The sequence below is a fragment of the Cyclopterus lumpus genome, chromosome 19 (assembly GCF_009769545.1).
Source record: "Cyclopterus lumpus isolate fCycLum1 chromosome 19, fCycLum1.pri, whole genome shotgun sequence".
Taxonomy (NCBI): domain Eukaryota; kingdom Metazoa; phylum Chordata; class Actinopteri; order Perciformes; family Cyclopteridae; genus Cyclopterus; species Cyclopterus lumpus.
In genome coordinates, this window is record NC_046984.1 from 11494395 (window position 1) to 11514971 (window position 20577).

The 20577-nt window shown below is 39.6% G+C and overlaps 1 protein-coding gene across 2 annotated transcripts; it reads left to right on the forward strand.

Annotated features, from left to right (window-relative positions):
• Positions 1–5542: 5542 nt before the first annotated feature.
• On the forward strand, positions 5543–19118 carry aldh18a1 (aldehyde dehydrogenase 18 family, member A1). Of its 2 annotated transcripts, none has more exons than XM_034558618.1 (18): positions 5543–5927; positions 6103–6215; positions 7857–8008; positions 8602–8751; positions 9465–9569; positions 9668–9826; positions 10412–10502; positions 10960–11084; positions 11504–11648; positions 12118–12191; positions 12387–12486; positions 12963–13183; positions 13384–13521; positions 13679–13874; positions 14223–14344; positions 14460–14646; positions 16364–16459; positions 16620–19118. In XM_034558618.1, the coding sequence occupies exons 2-18, from the start codon at positions 6128–6130 to the stop codon at positions 16814–16816; spliced, it is 2346 nt and encodes a 781-aa protein (XP_034414509.1). In that variant the 5' UTR covers positions 5543–5927; positions 6103–6127; the 3' UTR covers positions 16817–19118. The 2 variants fall into 2 exon arrangements, with proteins under 2 accessions (XP_034414509.1, XP_034414510.1); XM_034558619.1 differs by having other exon boundaries at positions 9668–9820.
• Positions 19119–20577: the final 1459 nt, after the last annotated feature.

The window sequence follows — 20577 nt, forward strand, 5'->3', positions numbered from 1 at the left end:
AGGCTCGCCATATCTCAAAAATCGTTCTAAAGGACCTTTAACACGCAAACAATGGACCAGTTTCTACTCAGGCAACCCTGTTTGAAAGACACAAACTGATTTGGCTCCATTTCCATGTCGCCATTTTACCTTGATGATGTTTCAACAGAGCGGCGGAGAGATGGAATAGTGAGTAGTAGCAAGGGAAAGAAAAAGGAAAAGTCTCTCATGTTGACAGGCGATTGTAGATGATTACAACATTAGAGGTTGTTGTAGGGCGCAAAGAGAAGCTGATACATTGAGTATCAATACATTTAAAAATATAAAAGGTTTTATTTCGACCATAAATTGCAAGATGATAACCAAAAAGAAACGGATAAACACAGAGTTGCAGCACTTTTTCTTTAGATTACATTTTTTTCAATAGAACTGTAACTATTTCTTGGTGTAACTCCATATATGCATTTTGGAGACCAGTTTAAGTTCAGGTTCATAGGATATTTAAAGAAATTAAAGAAATGAAGGAGTCCTTTGCCATGCATAGACGATTAAATCAACAGATGGATATTGGGATCGGATGTCTGTCCAACATTCACCTCCACAGAATGAGAAAGGGCTTATATCTTGGTCAGTTTTCCAATATCATAATTACCTCTCATGTGATGAAGTCAATTTAAAAAGGCTTATTGTTGACTTCAATCACAGAACTTTGTGAAAATAAAGACTTCTGGTTTTTGTCTACTGGTGGTTTACATTTAATATTTATGTCAAACTTGAAAGTGTTACATCAGCTATTCAAATACATTTAGTGAATCACATTACAAGCATTTTCAAATCATGCAAACTAAGAATGTCAACAAATCTACCTCACTTCACTGTAGATGTTCATTGTGGATATTTTGCGCCAGGGAATAGGACAAATCTTATTTATTGCTCAATTGAAATAACTTTGTGTATATTTTAAAACCACTAGCCACAGCGGCCAGCTGACTAAACAGTGAGGTTCAACCCCTGATTGAATTAATTTTATGTCTATTCCCAGCGTATCCCACAGCAACAGCTGAACTAATCTATGCCATGTTGTAATCAACTGTATTCTCCCCAGGAGTCTCTTAACACCTCACTTATCCCTGGCAGCTGGACCAGAATCCCAAGTACCAAAAAGACGTGACCCCCATCAGACATACACAACTAATACAGTGTCCAGTGGACACAAGGTATTCTGGATGTTGGAATTATGCAAGATGATGGACTGGCGGCCTGTCCAGGGTGTCCCCTGCCTTCGCCCTATGTCAGCTGGGATAGGCTCCAGCGCCCCCGCGACCCTAATGAGGATAAGCGGTATTGAAAATGGATGGATGGATGGATGGATCTAAAATAATGATAATCATATAAGTAAACGTTGACATGATTTTTCTTTTCAGGAAAATGTGAATGCAAAGTTTATGGTTTTGGACGTAAATGTGATTGTAAAAGCTTCTAAATGTTCCCACTTCCAAATACAAATACAATTTTATTTATGTTCAGATTAACAGAAAAGTGATCAATTAGAATCCACATAAAATACATGTAAGTTCCATCTTTACCTCAGTCTTCTCCACAAGTGTCAAATGTTGTTTACAAATCTATCTTGACACAGATATAATGATGATAGAACTTTCATACAAAAACTACAGCCTGAAAGTATCAACAACATATCCCACTGTGAGCAATAATCAAATATGTTTCATGCTAATGATTAAATATACCTTAGACAGTTATAATGTCTTCATAAAACAAATTCAAGTCATGCTTTTAGCCAAAAAAGACAAGTTACATTTGAACTGGAATTTATTACAAACACATCACAAATCCATCACTAATTAATTAAGCTGAAAAAATGGGTACAATCGAATATTTTGGATTTGTTGAAATATTGAATATGTTTATCAAGTAAGAAAGTTTCAACCCAGGAATCTTAGCAACGTTGCCATCTTCGACTTCCTCTCACTCGTCTCTGATGCTCTTTGCTCTTGTTGTCGCACAACATTCTTCCTTCTGTTTACGATCCACGGCAGAGGGGTCGGAGATAGACTGATGGGGTCTGGTCCAGTGTGTTTTGGGATGTGGGTAATTCTTGCTGATGGCACCCGAGAGGAATCTCTGGAGGAGCCTCCTGGCCTCCCAGTGTTTTCCAGAGCGCTCTGCCTCCATCACTGGACTAAGAGGGTCAGAAGCACACACACAGAAAACTGTACTTCTTTGGTTAAGTGTCATTACAAAATCCTTCAGTGTGAATGTGTGGCTCCTAAACTAACCTGTAGGGATGCTGTGGTAGGAGGGTGAGGCTGTGCCAGTGAGCCACGTAGCTCTGGCCTGTCTGCCAGTCCTCCTCCAGGACGCTACACTCCAGTTCAGCTCTACCCGCACCACCCACACTGCACATCACTGTTGCCTCCACCAACATAATCGACCACCAATCCTGACTGGATTTGATCAGTCTGAATAATAACTGAGAACAGAAAAGTATGGACGTTAATTTGCGTCAAATGCTGCCAAGTTAGTTTTCAGACCGTTTTTGTGCTCATGGGTAAATGAGTCCATGTCATTTGCTTCTATCCTGATTTTGCCATAATCTTCCCCTGATTTCCTCCTCTGTTCTTGTGTTTTGTGCTGTAAGGAAATCTCCCTTTCCACCTCAAGGAATCCAACTGATTGTCTGTGAAATTTTGCCTATTTGCCCTAATATGAAATCTAGTCTAGAGGCTATATTATCTTGCTGACATTATAATTGATTTATTGTAACTTTTTTAATGCTTTTATATCATTAAAGTGTGATTCACATTTCATGTTATAAAAAGGGAGATGCTAAAGAAAAGTATTAAAAAGTAATAGTAACATTTGGAATAATGGAGAGTAAAACGGCAATGCAACTTACCTTTTTACGCTGATCCTTTCTTCTAACAAACCTTTCCGCTCTCTCTTTATGCTGCTATTGTTCTGTTGGCTTCAAGCAATCTTTCCCTTTGAAGTTTCCTATGTCAGAACTTTTCCACAGATAAAAGTTGATCTTCAATGGAAACAATTCAGCTTCTCTGATCTGCTTTTCTTCAGCTGGACTAGTGTGTTGAGTATTAGAGGGGTTATATAGTCGTGTATCTGCAGCTATTTTAGACCGGCTCTGCTACCACAGAGACACGCTGATATTATAAACAATCAGACCGTTTTCATTCCCCGGGAGTCAAATAGCAAAGCTTTGTCACACCCCGCTGTGTCACAGGGCATTTAGCGACAAAAAGCTCCAGGAGTGTGATGATGTAGTACAAAGACAGAAAAAAACGCCACAGAGTTTGAGAAGTAGGTTGGGTCAGAAAAACAGAACTTTCAACCAGAAGACTGGTGTTTGTGTCTTAAAGTTAGATTAGTGGTGCTTGTGACTCTATGTTGTGTTGTTTTTCCCAAACCGTATGTGGTGGTGTTGCCTAAACCGAAGCAAGTGTTTTAGTTTGAATACACAATGTTAACTATGTGTTTGCAGCTGGGCTACCCAGTGCGTTATAAAGTGATTCCAAGGGGTCTGGCAAACCGTCCACAAGCTTTCACTTTGACCTTAGAGATAATGAGGCCCAAAGAATGAAGCACACACACACACTCTAACACAACAGAACTAAAATATATCTATAGCTGCAATAAGTCCTTCAAAGAAACCTCAACACAGTAGAGTTTAAACTGTGCACTTCAACGGGTTATTACATCCACTCTCAAGTCTTAAGAACTCCTTTTGGACATCCTCCTGTTATCCCATTGTTAAACTGCTTGAAGAGATCTCTGCATTACATATTTCCATATTCCTGATCCTCGATTTGGATGACTGAAAACTCTCCCCCCCAAAAAACTGTAACGTGGAAACAAAAAGAACCACTGATGGGGGAATGAATCCTTTTCAGAAGTGCGATAGATGCTGCATGTCTAGAGTAACCAGCTGAATACAATCAAACCATCAAAATGATCTACATGTAAACATACTGTAAGGCAGTTTTTCACAACTATTGGCCAGATTATCACCGTTTGAAGAATCTGGTCCCACTCCTATATATCACATTGCAATAAAGTACAGTAACACATCTACACAATACAATGTATTTATGAACAGACCCAGGTGGTCTTACAAATTCCTCCTGAGGGGAACATAAATGTTGTTTCTTATATTAACAGCAGCAATCCGTTCGAAAAAGCTTTTACGGAAGGGCTACTTTCAAAGTGATATTGGGATGTGTTGCAATCAGTTACAATGTTATGGTGAGATTAGAGCACGGTATTAGTTAGTTTGTTAGAATATGATTCCTTTCTGATAAAACTGTCACTGTCTTCTGTGAATGTTGTATAATTTTGGTCATAGGTCCATTTTTCTGTTCCAAAATTGATAATATGTTTGTTTCATTTGTACTTGTACTGATTCAAAGTGAACAGACCTGCAATAAGTTAAAAGGTTGTACAGATAAACACACACACACACACACACACAATTGTAGTTAGTGAATTAGTGGAGCCAGGAGTATAGGGGTCAGTTCCTTCCTCTGAGTTGGATGGAAAGATAAAAGAGCGAAGGGGAGGAGGAACACAGAAGAACAGATAAAGGGCAAGAGCGGACAACAGAAAGAAGAACAGGACATATATAATGGAATAACACACATTTAGCCAGAGCTACAGGAGCCAATTTAGTTATCTAAGGTCCTAGAGGCAGTGGGAGTCCGACAGTGTCAGTCAAATGTGCTCTGGGTTACTTTTCATTTTGTCACAGCATAATGGTGCAGGTACAGAAAGCTTTCATCTCTACTGCGGCCCTGCGATTTCTCCACATGGTGCGAATTAAATGTGCACAAGTTAATGAAAGAACTAATTAGGACAGCTGGTTCCACTTTGTATCCATTAGTTCCAGATTGATGAACTGAGAATAATTAGAAACTAAGAGTGAATCTTTTTTTTATTTTAAACTTTGGTAGCCTGTATATTCATACATTGTGTAAACGATGGAGTTAATTGTGTAAAATCAATGTAGCATGTTTTATTGTTTTTGAGCAATACAATCAAATTTCTTTAAACAATGCATAAAGTACATGGACATACAGTATATTGATTATACATTGGACAGACTGAATTGTAATCCTGACGTGTTCACATGACGGGCAAGTACTCGAGAACTTGGTTTTATGGATATTAAATTTCCCCAAGATAATTAATAAACTGGCAGTCTGATGAACTTTCTGTTTTTTATTTTCCTAGTAGGCTACAATATTACATCCTTGGTATCCAGCTTGGTTTAGGTGTTAATTAGTCCTCAATTTTCTTTTTAAATCCTTATGTGTACTCATGAAATAGATGTTTAGTTGTTGTTGATGTTGTACAGAATATATATATATATATATATATATATATATATATATATATATATATATATATATATATATCTGTTATTTGATAGAACCATAGACTGTACATAAGAAGGTTATACACACAAAAGTGGTTAGAGCTAGATATAGCGCTTTAAGTTGAAATGTGTTTCACTTCCGTTCGTGTTCCGCATTTCGCCGGCCGGCATGACGTCACATCCGGATACTTCAACGACACTGCGAGGCTTTTCTGTGTTTAAAAACGTGAAACGCCACATTTTATGTTAACGTTAATTTGACCGTGAGTGTGAAAAGTGAATCGTTGGCCTTCTACCTGTAGTGGGAAACCCCAAAAAAACAAGTCACAGACGCGGTGCTGCAAACGGCGGCGACGGTTTCATCAGCAGCTCTTCAGGGGGAGGAGTCGTTCACACGCGAAGTCCACCTCTGTTGAACTATTTCTGTGATAAATGATGGAATAACGCGTTCACGAAGATGAGAACAACTCGATAGAAGACGTTGCTCGGGGGCCGGGGCAAGTAGGCAGCCTACACGGGACAAACCACGGGACTTCAGGAGGTAAGTAAGAGTAAGAGCAGACGCTGCAAGACAGCAGGGCAATCATATTGTGACTGTACATTAAGTTACAATCACCACTTCGCATGCTGCCATTTAGATATAACACTCACTTCTCATTTCTCGAATGTGTTTGATGCATGTATATGTCGCGCACTCTTCTCTCTGTATGTCTTAGTGACAGTGAAGGCATCAAACTGACCATGCTGCTGCGAAGGTTGGCCCTGTGTTCAAGGAGCCACCACCTGGATTACCAGAAACACGTATGCCTCACCAGAGCCCTGACCCAAGGCAAGTCACGTTGCAGTACCACGTTGTGCTACAGGTTATCCCATGTTAACATTGTGTGTATGTATGTATGTGTGTGTGTGTATGTATGTATGTATGTTTGTATGTATGTGTGTGTATATATATATATATATATATATATATATATATATATATATATATATATATATATATATATATATATATATATATATATATATATATATATATATATATATATATAACTGAATAGCTTTTTGGTTTTGGACTGCTGTCATCACCTTGGGCTTTAGTGACTGAGGGAAAATGTTCACTATTGTCTAACATTTTAGAGACCCAATAATTCATCGATGTATTGAAAAAATAATCAACAGATCAATAATACAATAATTGTTAGTTGCAACCCTAGAATGAACAAGTTTTGATAATGTATCAAGCCATTTATCAAGCAGAAATACCAAATATTGACCTTTTACTTTCCTCGGCTTTATATTGCTGTAAACTAAAACATTTACGTTTTTACTGTTGCTCCGATAAAACAATGAATTACATTTTTAAAATAATGTTATGTCTTCATGATTAATTGAAAAATTAACAGTTAACAATAATTAAGCTTTAATACACTCTTGCTTTTAAATTCAAAAGCATCTACTTATTTGTCTACTTTCAGTAGACAAATAAGTTCATGATTGTGTCCATATCAACATGCAGATATAGTATCTACAGGCAGATGTGATGACGGCTGTTGTAACCGACTGCAAACTTTGACGAGGATGTTGTGCCTGCAGGGACCAACTATCAGAACAAGTTGTCACAGGCCTCTCTGTCTCTCTCTCTCTCTCTCTGTCTCTTTCTGTCTCTCTGTCTGACTGTTTGTCTCTCTCTCTCTCTCTCGCTCTCTCGCTCTCTCTCCCTCTCTCACACACACACATGCGCTTCATTGCCTCAGAGATGTGTAATGTCAGCACAGGCTTTTCTGCTTCCCGTGCTGATGTGGCAGTTTGAAGGCTGTGATTATCTGTTTCCCTGGTTACAGATGAACCAAGAGGAGGGCTTTACTCTGTCTCATTATCAATGAAAACCAGCTTAACATGCTTGTTTGCACATTTATGTAATGATGGCAGAGTTTTGTGTGACAAGGTTTATGTCAATAAATAAATTAATAGGATATATTAATTGAAGGTGCCGCCTTCATTACATTACATTACATGTCATTTAGCTGACGCTTTTATCCAAAGCGACTTACAATCATGTTACATTCATACACTGTAGACACAGCTACAGGGAGCAATTCAGGGTTAAGTGTCTTGCTCAAGGACACATCGACTAGGGCGGGGATTGAACCACCAAGCCCTGATTGAAAGACAGACCTGCTAACCACTGACCCACAGTCGCCCCATTCATCAGTGCATTTATTTTATTCTTCTCATTTGCTTTTGAATTTCATTTCCAGTAGATGTTTGTTAGTAAATGGATCTCCTAACTCAGTTCCCAATGTAAATATGATTAAAGCTGAGGTTGAACAGAACCTTTCAAGAATGACTGGTGCATCTTTTTCTATTCAGGTATTCAGTATTGTAGCGCAAAGTTACTTCAAAGTGATAAAACATTCTCTACCACAAGTGATGTCAAAATTATATCTTCGCCCTCTGCACCTCCACACAGCTCCCCAGAGGAGTGCCCATGGCAGCTCCTTTGCACACCGCGGTGAACTGCGTCAGGCCAAGAGGATCGTGGTCAAGCTCGGCAGTGCTGTGGTCACCCGTGGCGATGAATGTGGCCTGGCACTGGGGAGGCTGGCCTCCATTGTGGAGCAGGTTAAGAGGCCAAATACTAACACAGTCTGTACTTGAATATAGAACATGGGAAAGTAACTCTGTTGTAAATACAAGCTTTGACACCTTTTTTTCAGTCATATGTGATATGTTCAGGATTATTTCCTCCACTGCAGTTTATGTTGATCTGTAGATATCCATAGATATTTATCGACATAAGTATACTTTTTGTTGCTAATTGATATAAGATTCAACTTTCCTTTTCTCTTCTGCTTTTCCATTACTACACACCTATGAGATGCATTGGAGCTCTCTAACCTTTCATTACTAGAAAGAGGAGCAAAAGCTCTTGAAAAGGAGATTTAAATCACAACAAGACTATTTAAATATATAGTTTATATGAAAAGAAAATTCAGGACAGTTCAACCAAATAACAAAGAAACATTTGTCTGGTTAAACAGATAGTTATAGAGTGAATATCTTTCCAAGACAGTACAAGAAATGTTTTTCTGTAATTTGGGTGGGTCAACCTTTTAAAGCTGAATCCTCGGCGAGTCTGAACAGAAGAAAGACAAAAACAAACCGTAAACCCAGCTGTGGTGTGTGAGTCGTAATTGTCGCGTATCGTTGTGCAGGTGGCCATGCTGCAGAATCAAGGCAGAGAGATGATGATTGTCACCAGTGGAGCGGTGGCCTTTGGCAAGCAAAGATTAAGACACGAGATCCTGCTGTCCCAGAGTGTCAGACAGGCGCTGCACTCGGGACACAATCAGCTCAAAGACATGGTGAGAGCAGAGAAGGTGAATGTGTTGAGGCTTGTTAAAGTGTAAATCAACAGAGAGTCAGATAAAGAAGATATTAATTGTGTTGCCTCCTGCGGGCTTTCTTTCGTTTATGGAAATAAAGATTACCTAAATAATTTTGTTGTCGTAGTAAATCACATAAAATAACAACGGCAATATGTTTTTTTTTTTTTTCTTGAATAGTCAGTGGATGGATACAGTACTTTTGTGAAGTTAAATGTTCAGCGTTTCTTCGGACCAATTGATATTGATCCACCTCTCGATAATTAATTCATGTTATGGTGCCATTGAATTGATGGCTCTGCAATATAAGGGGTTCTGTTGTTTCTGTCAGACAGTTTATTTGTCAAAACATAGCCTACTTATTTTCTAATTTTGCTTGTCAGATATTAAAACCCTTGTCTGGTGGGCCAGTTTTAAGATTAGAGTTACATATTTTATTTCCTCACAGTTAGGGTTCTGTGAATCCTTTTTTTATTTAATATATATATATATATATATATATATATATATATATATATATATATATATATATATATATATATATATATATATATATATATTTTGACACACCAGCGTACTTGAACCTGCAGAACATCTGCGCTATCAAGGCATAGTTTGATTGAAGCGTGTTTCGGGTTGAAGCTGCTTATTGAGAGAATCAATGTAACTACGTTGACTGCATTTATGTTCAGTCTTTGCCGGTCCTGGAGGCCCGGGCCTGTGCTGCGGCGGGACAAAGTGGCCTGATGGCCCTGTACGAGGCCATGTTCACCCAATACAGCACTTGCACTGCACAGGTACCCTTTACAATGCTGAAGATGTGTATGTGTTATGCAGAGTGACATCTTTTAATTGGTCTTATTCACTCAATGCTCTTTGATCATTATGCTGTCAGGTTCTGGTGACAAATCTGGATTTCCATGATGACCAAAAGAGGCAGAATCTGAACAGCACACTGCAGGAGCTCCTGCGTATGAACATCGTACCCATCATTAACACCAATGACGCTGTGGTGCCCCCGCCGGAGCCCAACAGCGACCTGCAGGGGGTAAATGTGGGTACAGGCAGCATGGGGTGACAGTGGTGGCAGCGGGGATACTGAATTGGTTCATAAAGACAGTCACTGTTCATTAGCAGCAGTATTCATCCATTCACACGCTAAAACCCCTCTGCCACCCTGAATCACCTCATCAGCTCTGCCTTCAACCATTAAGGCATGTGCATGTAGGGAGGGCATGATGGCATGCCGTCCCTGGGAAGGAGGTGCTGTCAGAAGGAACGGGACTAATATCTGTACGTAGACGCATCCTTTACCTGTCCTCCTGCAGAAATAATAAGGGTTTGCAAATCATTTTGGCGCTATACATAATTATCTGGCTAATTTACATGAACTTGATGCAGCTTTATTTCTGAGGTATTCAATTAATGAAAACACTACACTGATTTAACTTTTTCACTGTCACAATACCATGCATGTCAGCATAGTGATAACGAATTTGCACAGTACATATGCATTTAGAAATGTGTTTCTGTTTATCAGCTTGGCTCTAGCCCTCAAGAAAAGGCTCAGATGGATAAATGGCAGATGACTGACTTTCTCTCTGCAGAAACTTACATCAGCATTTTGTGGTTTCTTTAGGTCATCAGCATTAAGGACAATGACAGTCTAGCGGCGCGGCTAGCTGTAGAGATGAAGGCTGACCTCCTCATCGCGCTGTCTGACGTGGAAGGTATGTGCGTTACCACAACAACAGTCTGGGTCAGCTGTTAGGTAACAACACCATCTGTCCGCTCTCTTCACTGGAACCCCCCACCCCCTACGGGTCAAATGAGTCATTTGAAAGAGACAAACACAAACCTTCTGCCTTCGTGTTTGAAAATGATGCTGATGGGGTTACTATGAGGTGTGTGTGTGTGCACGTGAGTGTGTCATGAGCTGAGCAAGGGTCCATTCAGTACCAATTGAGTAGATTTAGAAGGTTGACCAATATTCATCAGATTTATCAAATGCATTTATGTGTCAGTTAAATGCTGACACTAGTATAGAGTATATTTTACAAAAGTTGGAGGGTTATGTGTCTTGCTGCTTTGTGTATTTTAGACCTATGTGTGAGCAAATAAGTTGTGTAGGGGGTAAATGTGGGTACAGGCAGCATGGGGTGACGGTAAGCACTGTTGATTGCTTAGGACTGTACAACAGCCCCCCTGGAACGGATGACGCCAAGCTCATTGACATCTTTTACCCTGGAGACCAGCAGTCCATCATCTATGGGACAAAGTCCAGAGTTGGAATTGGAGGCATGGAGGCCAAGGTATGTTGAAAGCACTCAATCACTTTGTTAAAAACTTTATTTTATTGACAATCAAGTAAACTACTACTTCTAAACAGCATGTCAATGAGATATTTTGAATTATGGTATGCTATCGGTCAATATGCATCTTTTTGATATTTAAAGGAAATTTTGATTCTGTTTTCATATTTTAAATATATTTTGAATGCAGGATCTTTACTTGTAATGGAGTATTTTCACATTGTAGTACTGTTAGTTGGCACAAAAGTGAAACATGAAAACAAAAACAAATTAGACTGCTTTTTTATGTAATGTATGTGGAAGGTAACATGTTTTTTTTTACATTGTATATGAAGATGTTAATTCCTCCTTTTTTAAAAAGTAAAGAATGGTTAAAAAAATGGTGTCTCTTTCTGTGTTTTAAAAAAAAATGTTTGCAGGTCAAGGCTGCCATGTGGGCCCTGCAAGGTGGCACCTCAGTGGTCATTGCAAATGGCACCCACCCCAAAGTAACAGGTCATGTCATCACTGACATTGTGGAGGGCAAGAAAGTGGGAACCTTCTTCTCTGAGATCAAACCTGCAGGTGAGTTCACCTGGGTTGCATGTTCCACGCTCAATCTCTTCTCATGTTAGTGTTATTGCAGCCGCACTAAAGCTGCAATACTGCTTGAACAACTCAACCCAGTATAAAACAGTCCTTCGGGAAGGTCAGACTGTTTCGTTTCTGGCGAAACAGGTAGATTCAATTTTATGTTAATTTTGGAGGTTGTTGTTTGTGGTGCTGTCTAGTTTTTTGTTGTTTTTATGCATCATACTAAGAAGTGTTTCCATCTCTCTATAACAATACAGTTCAACAGCACTACTATAGCCTCCAAATTACACAGTTTTTGCGTAATAGTTTTTGAGCGACTGTTCATAAAACCTTCATAAAAGTATGAGTTTATTATAGGCCTGTTGCATTAGACTACATAAGATTCAGGTAGATGCACCTAATACGATGGCTACTGAGTGCACTTTGAGTGAAGTCTGTCCTTTCTCTGACTCCCAACCAGGCCCAACTGTGGAGCATCAGACAGAAATGGCACGCACCTCTGGAAGAACCCTGGCATCGCTGCACCCCGACCAGGTTGTGTTCACTTAACATCATTAGTTATGTTTAATGATTTCAGTTTTTTTGTAAAGTTGTGTTTTATATTGTTCTAATGACCTATAATTTAAAAGGAGTTAAGCGTACCTATTATCAGATACAGAGCAACACTGACCCCTTGTGGATAGATGTGCTGTATGCTCATCCTGCCTGTGTTTGGTTGACTGTCGTCAGAGGAGTGAGATCATCTGCCATCTTGCAGAGTTGTTGACTGACAAAAAGAAAGAGATTCTGACTGCCAACAAGATGGACATGGACCTGGCTGTAAATGCAGGTAACAGAGGACCACATTGAGTCCGTTGCAGTGTTGTACCTTTTAGAGTCCATAATAAATATATATATATATACATACATACATACATACATACATACATACATGCATACATACATGCATACATACATACATACATACATACATACATATGGTATGAGCTAATACTTCCTGCAGAGGGAAGGGGGGGAATACTTAGAGCCTTACTTAGAAATAAATGTAAGCTCATGTATACATGTACCTGTCTTATCAAAAGATTCTTCTCTGGCAAGAAATAATCAAATCTAATAATTATCATGATATTGCAACATAAACTTACCGAAGAGATAATTTTGTAAATATTTCCAAATGGGCAGTTGAACTCATATCACCGGAGGGCGACTCTGTCCCTTCTTCTCTCTCTATGGTTTGCCCTCAGTTAGTGAGAGCCCATATCACCTGATGGCAAAGTGCAACCTTGCTCTCCCTCCTTTCTACAGGCCATTTGCCACCAGCCATGCTGAAGCGCCTGAGTTTGTCACCATCCAAACTTAGCAGCTTAGCCATTGGTCTGCGCCAGATTGCTGTGGCCGCCCAGGACAGTGTGGGTCGTGTACTGCGCAGGACCAGGGTAGCTCACAACCTGGAGCTGGAGCAGATAACTGTGCCCATTGGAGTTCTTCTGGTCATCTTTGAGGCCCGACCTGACTGCCTGCCACAGGTATCCAGGCAAACAGATCTGGCAATTTGACTTTGTACCTGCAAATCAACATGAATAAATTCATAAAATGCCACACCAAAAACACTTGTTTGTAAATGTATCTACTTTCCAACAAATGTCTCTCGATTCTTATTCTTTTTTTGCAAGACTCTTGAAATGACTGCAGTAATATTGCAAACCCTGCGTGTTTTTACCTCCAGGTTTCAGCATTGGCCATAGCCAGTGGTAACGCCCTCCTGCTGAAGGGAGGCAAGGAGGCAGCCAACACCAACCGGGTCCTCCACCAGCTCACCCAGGAAGCCCTTTCCCTGCATGGAGTCAGAGAGGCAGTGCAGCTGGTAAAATCCTATGATTTACAAGGCAATGCCAACCTTACACATTTTACTGGACTGGGAGAACTCTGGAAGAAAATGCATCACCTCAATTAGAAATAAGCCCAAGCTAACTTGTACAGCATGTCGTGGTTGAGGTTGACAAACATGTATTTGTAACAAGGTGAGCACTCGTGAGGAGGTGGAGGATCTATGCCGGCTGGACAAGATGATCGACTTGATTATCCCTCGAGGTTCATCCCAGTTGGTTAGGAACATCCAGCGGGCTGCGAAGGGCATCCCGGTGCTGGGTCACAGCGAGGGAATCTGCCACGTCTACGTTGATGGGGAAGCCAGCGTGGACAAGGTCATCAAAATTGGTCAGCATGTATGAATCTCCCTGATTACTCGTACTGCAGAATTAATTGTATTAATAAATTACCACAACTCACAAATGTACTAAATGTTAGTAAATTGTGGCTGTAGCCATTTCCCAAACTATCAAAACATCGAGGAACAAGTGGTATTACAAGACAATACAGGCCCTGGTTAGCTCGCTAATTTCAGTAGATATCTAACACAATACATCGACGTCTTTGACATAAGGTCTTCTCATTCTGTTGATTGTTAGTTCATTTCATGATTGTTGGCCATATCCAACACATTACACCTTTTAACCATACTAACTGTGAATATGGCTGTAATTGACTGACATCTTCCCGTTCCAGTCAGAGACTCCAAGTGTGACTACCCGGCTGCATGCAACGCCATGGAAAGCCTGCTGATTCACAGGGACGTCCTCAGGATGCCTCTGTTTGACCAGATCATTGACATGTTGCGCACTGAACAGGTAAAGCACCTTACAAGTACTTTACATGTCATCCAGAGGACAACTTAATTTTAGTATGTATTTTTCCACAGGACTTGTTCTCTCATTTGTCATTTTTTCTGTGCGGCGTCACTAGGTGAAGATTCATGCGGGCCCTCGGTTCGCCTCCTACCTGACATTCAGCCCGTCAGAGGCAAAGTCCCTGCGTACAGAGTACGGTGATCTGGAGTGTTGCATTGAGGTGGTGGACAGCATGCAGGAGGCTGTGGACCACATTCACAAGTATGGCAGCTCCCACACCGACGTCATCATCACAGAAAATGGTACGTGGTCGTTCTAGTGTTTTCCTATTGTCTCTATCAATTTGCATGACTCAAAAGTTACAGTCTTGCATTATTTTGCTTATGTTTTACCTCACCATGGTCTAAACAGCCCTGTTTTGTCTCGGGCTATCTTGTCTTGATTTATTCCTCTTCATAAAGGCGTCTGATATTCATCAAGTTCTCTTTCTCACTCTCTTAATTCACCTTCTACATTCAGCTCACTTTCTGCCACAGGGACTAATGAGCAGTGACACTTTGTTGTCGAGATGAGTGCACAGCCTCCCTGTGTGACTCCAATGTGGGGGACAGAGCCCATTTGCAATGTAGAGCAGATGCTCAAATACAGTTTACAAGAGTCCTCCCTGTCATAACGTTGGGTCATGTAACAGTTTCAGTACATTTTTGTCTTTTTAAGTGAGCCATCTCGCCGCCCCTTTCTAATTCATGTTGATGGAAACCTTTCTGTGCAGACTATCCAGAGTATCTCTGGATTTTAAAGTCTGTGGCCATATTGCTTGCAGACAGTTGAAGACTAATATATTGTCTTCCATTTTCTTGAAGGGAACTGGAAGTGTCACATAAATGGCAACATATGTAACATTGAAAGACTGCTACAAAAAAAAAATCTGCGACAATAATGCACGAGACAAACTTATAGAAATCCCTCATTAAAGGTTAATATACAAATATGTTTAATATTTCAAGTGTCTTTAGGGGATCAAATGCAAAGTGAGCAGCAAATGAAAAGAGGTCTCTTCCAATTCCAATAATTGTTCTTTATATTTGTAGTACATACAAAGTACTAACTGTTGCATGCTTAATGCATGAAATTGGGACTTATTGCGTTGCCATAAAATTGCACCTTGACCTTTGACCCTCTTGCTCATACATCCGTCATCTTGTCATCTGGCTGTGTGGGACAGAATAGCCAGGAAAAACGTGCATACTGCAAAATGCAACTGCATGCAGCTAAACTTCCTGATATTTTTGGCATACTGCATTTGACATACTGTGCATCGGGACACACTAAATAATTTTCCGGCATTCTAAACAATATGGGTAATAGAACACGCCCAAAGTGTGTCGTTCACATTTCTACATGAAGGATTATTCTCACCTGCAGTGAATAATGTGCTGCTGCCATCTGGTGACCACAGAAGGTACTTCAATGAATTAAAATGTACTCAGTTGTTTGTCTCAATGTCAGCTCATGTCAAAGAAGATGGATTAATACAAAGGATAGATGCAATAGATATAAATATACACTGGATATAATATGGACATGGATAATAATATATATTAGAGACACACATAATAGATAGATAGATATATAGATAAGAATATAAACTGTAGGTGTCTGTCTGTATTTATTTGCTGATGATCTAAATAAGCTGTATTCAATTTTAAAGCCATGTAGCAACTTAATGATTTCTCCTGATGACATTTGGACCTATAGACTGATATTTAGTTTGAAGTCACACTTCATATGATTTTAAGCGTTCATAGTACTGGATGTGTACTAAAATATCATCAGCAGAGGTATTTGTGATCGCAGCAATGAAAACCTGTAATTATGTTATGAAATCCTCAGAACTGCAGATGTTGGCATAATCACAATAAATAGTTGTCGATGTCCCATACTTGTAAATGCCTGAAAGCGTTTAGTGATGCAAAGTGGTGACCTAGTGGCACCAATAAGCTGCCTTTTGTCTTACAGAGGACACCGCTGAGCAGTTCCTGCAGCAGCTGGACAGCGCCTGTGTTTTCTGGAACGCAAGCTCACGTTTCGCTGACGGCTACCGCTTCGGACTTGGTAAGTGTGGTGGTTTTATCACAGTGTCGTTTGAAATATTTTTCAACAGCCTATATATTCTTTTTATTTTTTTCATTTGTTATTCACTCTCAAACAACCGCAGACCCCTCTATCAACAACACAAGTGTTTGACATTCTCACTTGCTGTCTTTGTCTCCAGGAGCAGAGGTCGGTATTAGCACTGCACGTATCCATGCCCGAGGCCCCGTTGGGCTGGAGGGGCTGCTCACCACCAAGTGGGTCCTGAGAGGGGATGGGCATACAGCAGCGGACTTCTCTGAACAGGGTACCATGAAGTACCTCCATGAAAACCTGCCCATCGTGCAACCTCTCGTTGGTCAGAGGGACAGCAACTAGACCAGAGACTTTCACAACGTGCACTTGACCTTAACGTTGTTGCAGATCACAGCTGATGTCACTTCTTTAAACTTCTGAAGCACACAGCATAGAGAGAAAAGGTTTACACACCAACGGTCCATTTTATACGGACAGCCACAAAGTTGTCCCTGTTTAGACTTCAGACTGTCACTAAGAGTTTACACATATTTAAAATTCTACCTCAGCTTATGATTCTTTGATATGAGTTGGGTAAGTCACCCTAATATGCTCCTGCAGGATGGACTATGTGGCAATCACAACACAATATATCTCCATTATTGGATTAATTGGAGTACTGTGAGCAAGAATGGAGTTAACTAAGATTACATAAAATAGAGTAAATCAAAGGAAACTGAAGTGCTTGAAATTCTTCTTCTAATAAAGCAATCTCAGGATTTTGAAAGTGACACTAATTCACAGAAACATTTCATTCATTTCATCGTAATATGTGTATGAGAAAGAAGTTCAAATTCTTTCTTGTTATGTGTATCAATACCGAGAAGCAGTCGTTGGCATTGACAATCTCCTCAGGCTCCCACCAACAATCCTCATTTAAATATTTATACAAAGATAAACATGCAAGTAAAAATGTGACTCTTAAGACATAAACAACATTTACTTTCTTTGTCAATGTTATTGTGTAAAGCTAATGCAACGTCAAAGGTCAAGGGTCAACACAGTTGGTAATTCTCTCTAGCCCTTAAACAGTACTATGATGATGTGCATGGTGTATCTATATCTAAGATACATTTATTTGATATTGTATATCATTCTCACAAGAAACTGTGCTATAATTGTACATATATTTTATAACTGTAAGGCCTCATTTTATTGTAGCTGAGTGCATTGGCTCAATCAAAGAAGCAGTAAATGGTTTCTTTGTTTATGGAACATCCCTTTTTTTTCTTTTCTTGCTGTAATTTCAGATTGGATTTTCTAAATGTACAGGTGTTTATGAGATGAGGTGCTGATCTATATGTCATTTAAGACTTGGAAATAATACTGTCACATAGCATGTTGGCATTTAATAGAAGACAATTTAGCTTTTTCTCAGTTTAACCAATTTCTGGTGTGTTTAGAGATGAATAGTTTCTGTTTTTAATACTTAATGATGAACATTTTTACACAAGTATCAGAAATGTACCAGTTTTGTTTTACAGCAAAACAAGTTAGAATACTTGTATGCATCCATTTTATTTCCTTTTTTTTGTTTTTTGTTACAAGTTGTGCTCATTTTTCTATGCTTCGCTGCCTTCCTGCTGGTTCATTGTGGCGCCCAAAGCTTCTGTCAGAGCAGGAGCGGTAATTGACAAGCTGCCTCCTTCAAGCTGGAGGGCCAACGCGACTGCTTTTAAATTAAGCTCTGTAACATTCCAGCCTCTGAGCTCCTGTATGATGTCTTGCAATGCACACTTAAGGATTGGTTTGGGTTGGATAATAGCAATATTGTAGCATTAAAAAAAAACAAAAAAAAGAATGTTGAAAAAGAATATTTGGATATTTTTCTCACTTTCTTTGATTTTTTTTCTCTGTCCTGGCACTAGTCTTTCTACTTCAACAAAGAACACAAATTAATGGGGGGAAAAAAAGTCGTGCTGATCTGAAAAACAGATGTCTAAAAGAGCCTTTTTAAAGTTGCCCATAGGGGAATTCGCATTGCTGGAAGTGGGGCAAGGAAGATGGAAGACAATACTATAGAGGTTTAATTATCCAGCCATCAGAAATGAAAAGAGGGAGAAGGAGAACTGAGACTAATAATGGAATCACAGCCTTGTGTTCTGGGTTTCTCTGTTTCTTGCGTTTTCTTTCTCTTTTCCAGCATCTAAAGAATTCATTCTCTAAAATGCACTACTTACCCTTCAATCAGCTTCCCATCACCAAGTCCAAAGGGTTCAGAGATGAAGAGGGAGACGAAACTCGGATCTCACTCTTTTGTCCTTTTTTATGTTCGAAGCGATTGAAAATATCATCTAAATGACTTGAGGTAGAGAAGTAACAATCCAGGGACATTGAGTATTGCCTGTTTCATGCACAGTGTGTTATAGAGTTGTATTTTACAATATTGCATCAAAGTTGTTTTCTCCAGTTACGGTAGCTATTCAGGATCACATGTGGATGTTTTGTTGTGATATGGAAGCCTTACATTGTCAGAATGGAAATTTCTGTATTATTTTTCAAGTTGAGAAGTGGATCTTTGCATTAAACTTCTCATATACTGGCAGAAAGATGCAACCCTGTATGGTGGATTCTCAAACTTCCCAGATAAATTGTTCCCAAAGTATCTTGTACTCCCAAGTCTTATTTTAAATGGCCATGCTGTTTTTGATCTGCTTGGTTCTGTCCTCTGCTGATGTACCAACTTGTGTCTTCTAAAAACTGAACCTAGGACAGATTGCATTGATGCTATTAGTAGAAAATGCTGTAGAACTATTAGATTATGCAACCTCACTCAACATTTAAGCAGAAGAACGTTTGCTTTTGCAGGGTTGTAAACACACACGTTAAACCACCTGTTTTCTATATATATATGTGCAAGTCTAAAGGGCTTACTTCCTGAATTTAGTTAATATTTGGAGAGTGCCCCTTTATGACCTTAGATTAACTTCTATTTATGGCTGAGAACTGGCAGCCTCTTATCTGGCTTTGCCCCCAGACCCCAACTGATCGGTTCCCATGTTGCACCCTGTTGATGTTGTCCACAGATATAAAAAGAATGATGAGGGCAAATCACTGGACTTGTACAGCAAAGCCGACAATCCTGTAATTGGACATTACTCAAGGCCAAAACTCACATTTCTTGTTGTGCTTGATCTTAAGAGACACTCAAATGCACTCCCCACTGAGCTTAATTTTTTTTTTTAAATCAATAATTAATGGTCAAAGTTATTTATTCATCTTTGCCAATTACGCAGCGTCTAATTAACAATTTCAATAATTGATTTTTATTTCTGAAAGGGTTCAGTATCTTGGGCTGATGAAAAATGCATGAGCGGGGATGCGGACCGGGTTTAGTTTTTTGTTCTGAGAGAGCTTGATGCTCGGGGCTAATACCAGACCACTTTGACTCCAACTCTTTGAGTTGGCACTGGCCCTGTGATGTGGATCTAATATGGGCATCTTTCATGGACCCAACGCGCTCACTCTGTACCATGTGATCTCATAAAGACTCCTACATGCTCATCCTCAGATACCCTTTTTTTGTCTTTAATATCGAACTTCAAAGAATAAGCTTCTGTTTCCTTGATAATTTTTTCTTTGTGTATGTGGAATAACAATATCACGGCAAACTGTAGAAACTCTTGGTCTAGGACGCCGGTGGTTACATTTCGATCTAACTCTGTGGCCTGATGAAATTAAGTTCAATCACCGTGCAAAAGAGAAAAATATTCCTCAGATTTATGAAAAGTCATATCCCCCTGATCTTTCTATAGTGACAGCTGTAGTAGCCAATGGAAAATGAACAAAGGCTCTCTTTAGACTTTCATCAAGTGTTCTTTTATTGTGATTCCAGTAGGACAGGAGGTTGGGGACCGGTGAGGAAAACCATTTTGCTCTGGGACGACCAAAGCAAAAAAGATCATCACTATTTATTGAGCATTGCTTGAGCACTGAATTTGGGAGGAACTTTACCCAACAATGCAAAGCAACCCAACAAAACCAGAACCCAACATCATACACACCAAAACCCGCCATCATTCTAATATATGCTTTGGGGTTTAGACACCACAGTGTTGAGACCT

Bases quoted from the DNA above. Each gene is read 5' to 3' on its own strand.
- aldh18a1 (XM_034558618.1), top strand. From the start codon at position 6,128: ATGCTGCTGCGAAGGTTGGCCCTGTGTTCAAGGAGCCACCACCTGGAT. The intron at 12,192-12,386 runs GTTGTGTTCACT...GACTGTCGTCAG, and splicing joins CATCGCTGCACCCCGACCAG to AGGAGTGAGATCATCTGCCA. The intron at 16,460-16,619 runs GTAAGTGTGGTG...CTTTGTCTCCAG, and splicing joins CGGCTACCGCTTCGGACTTG to GAGCAGAGGTCGGTATTAGC.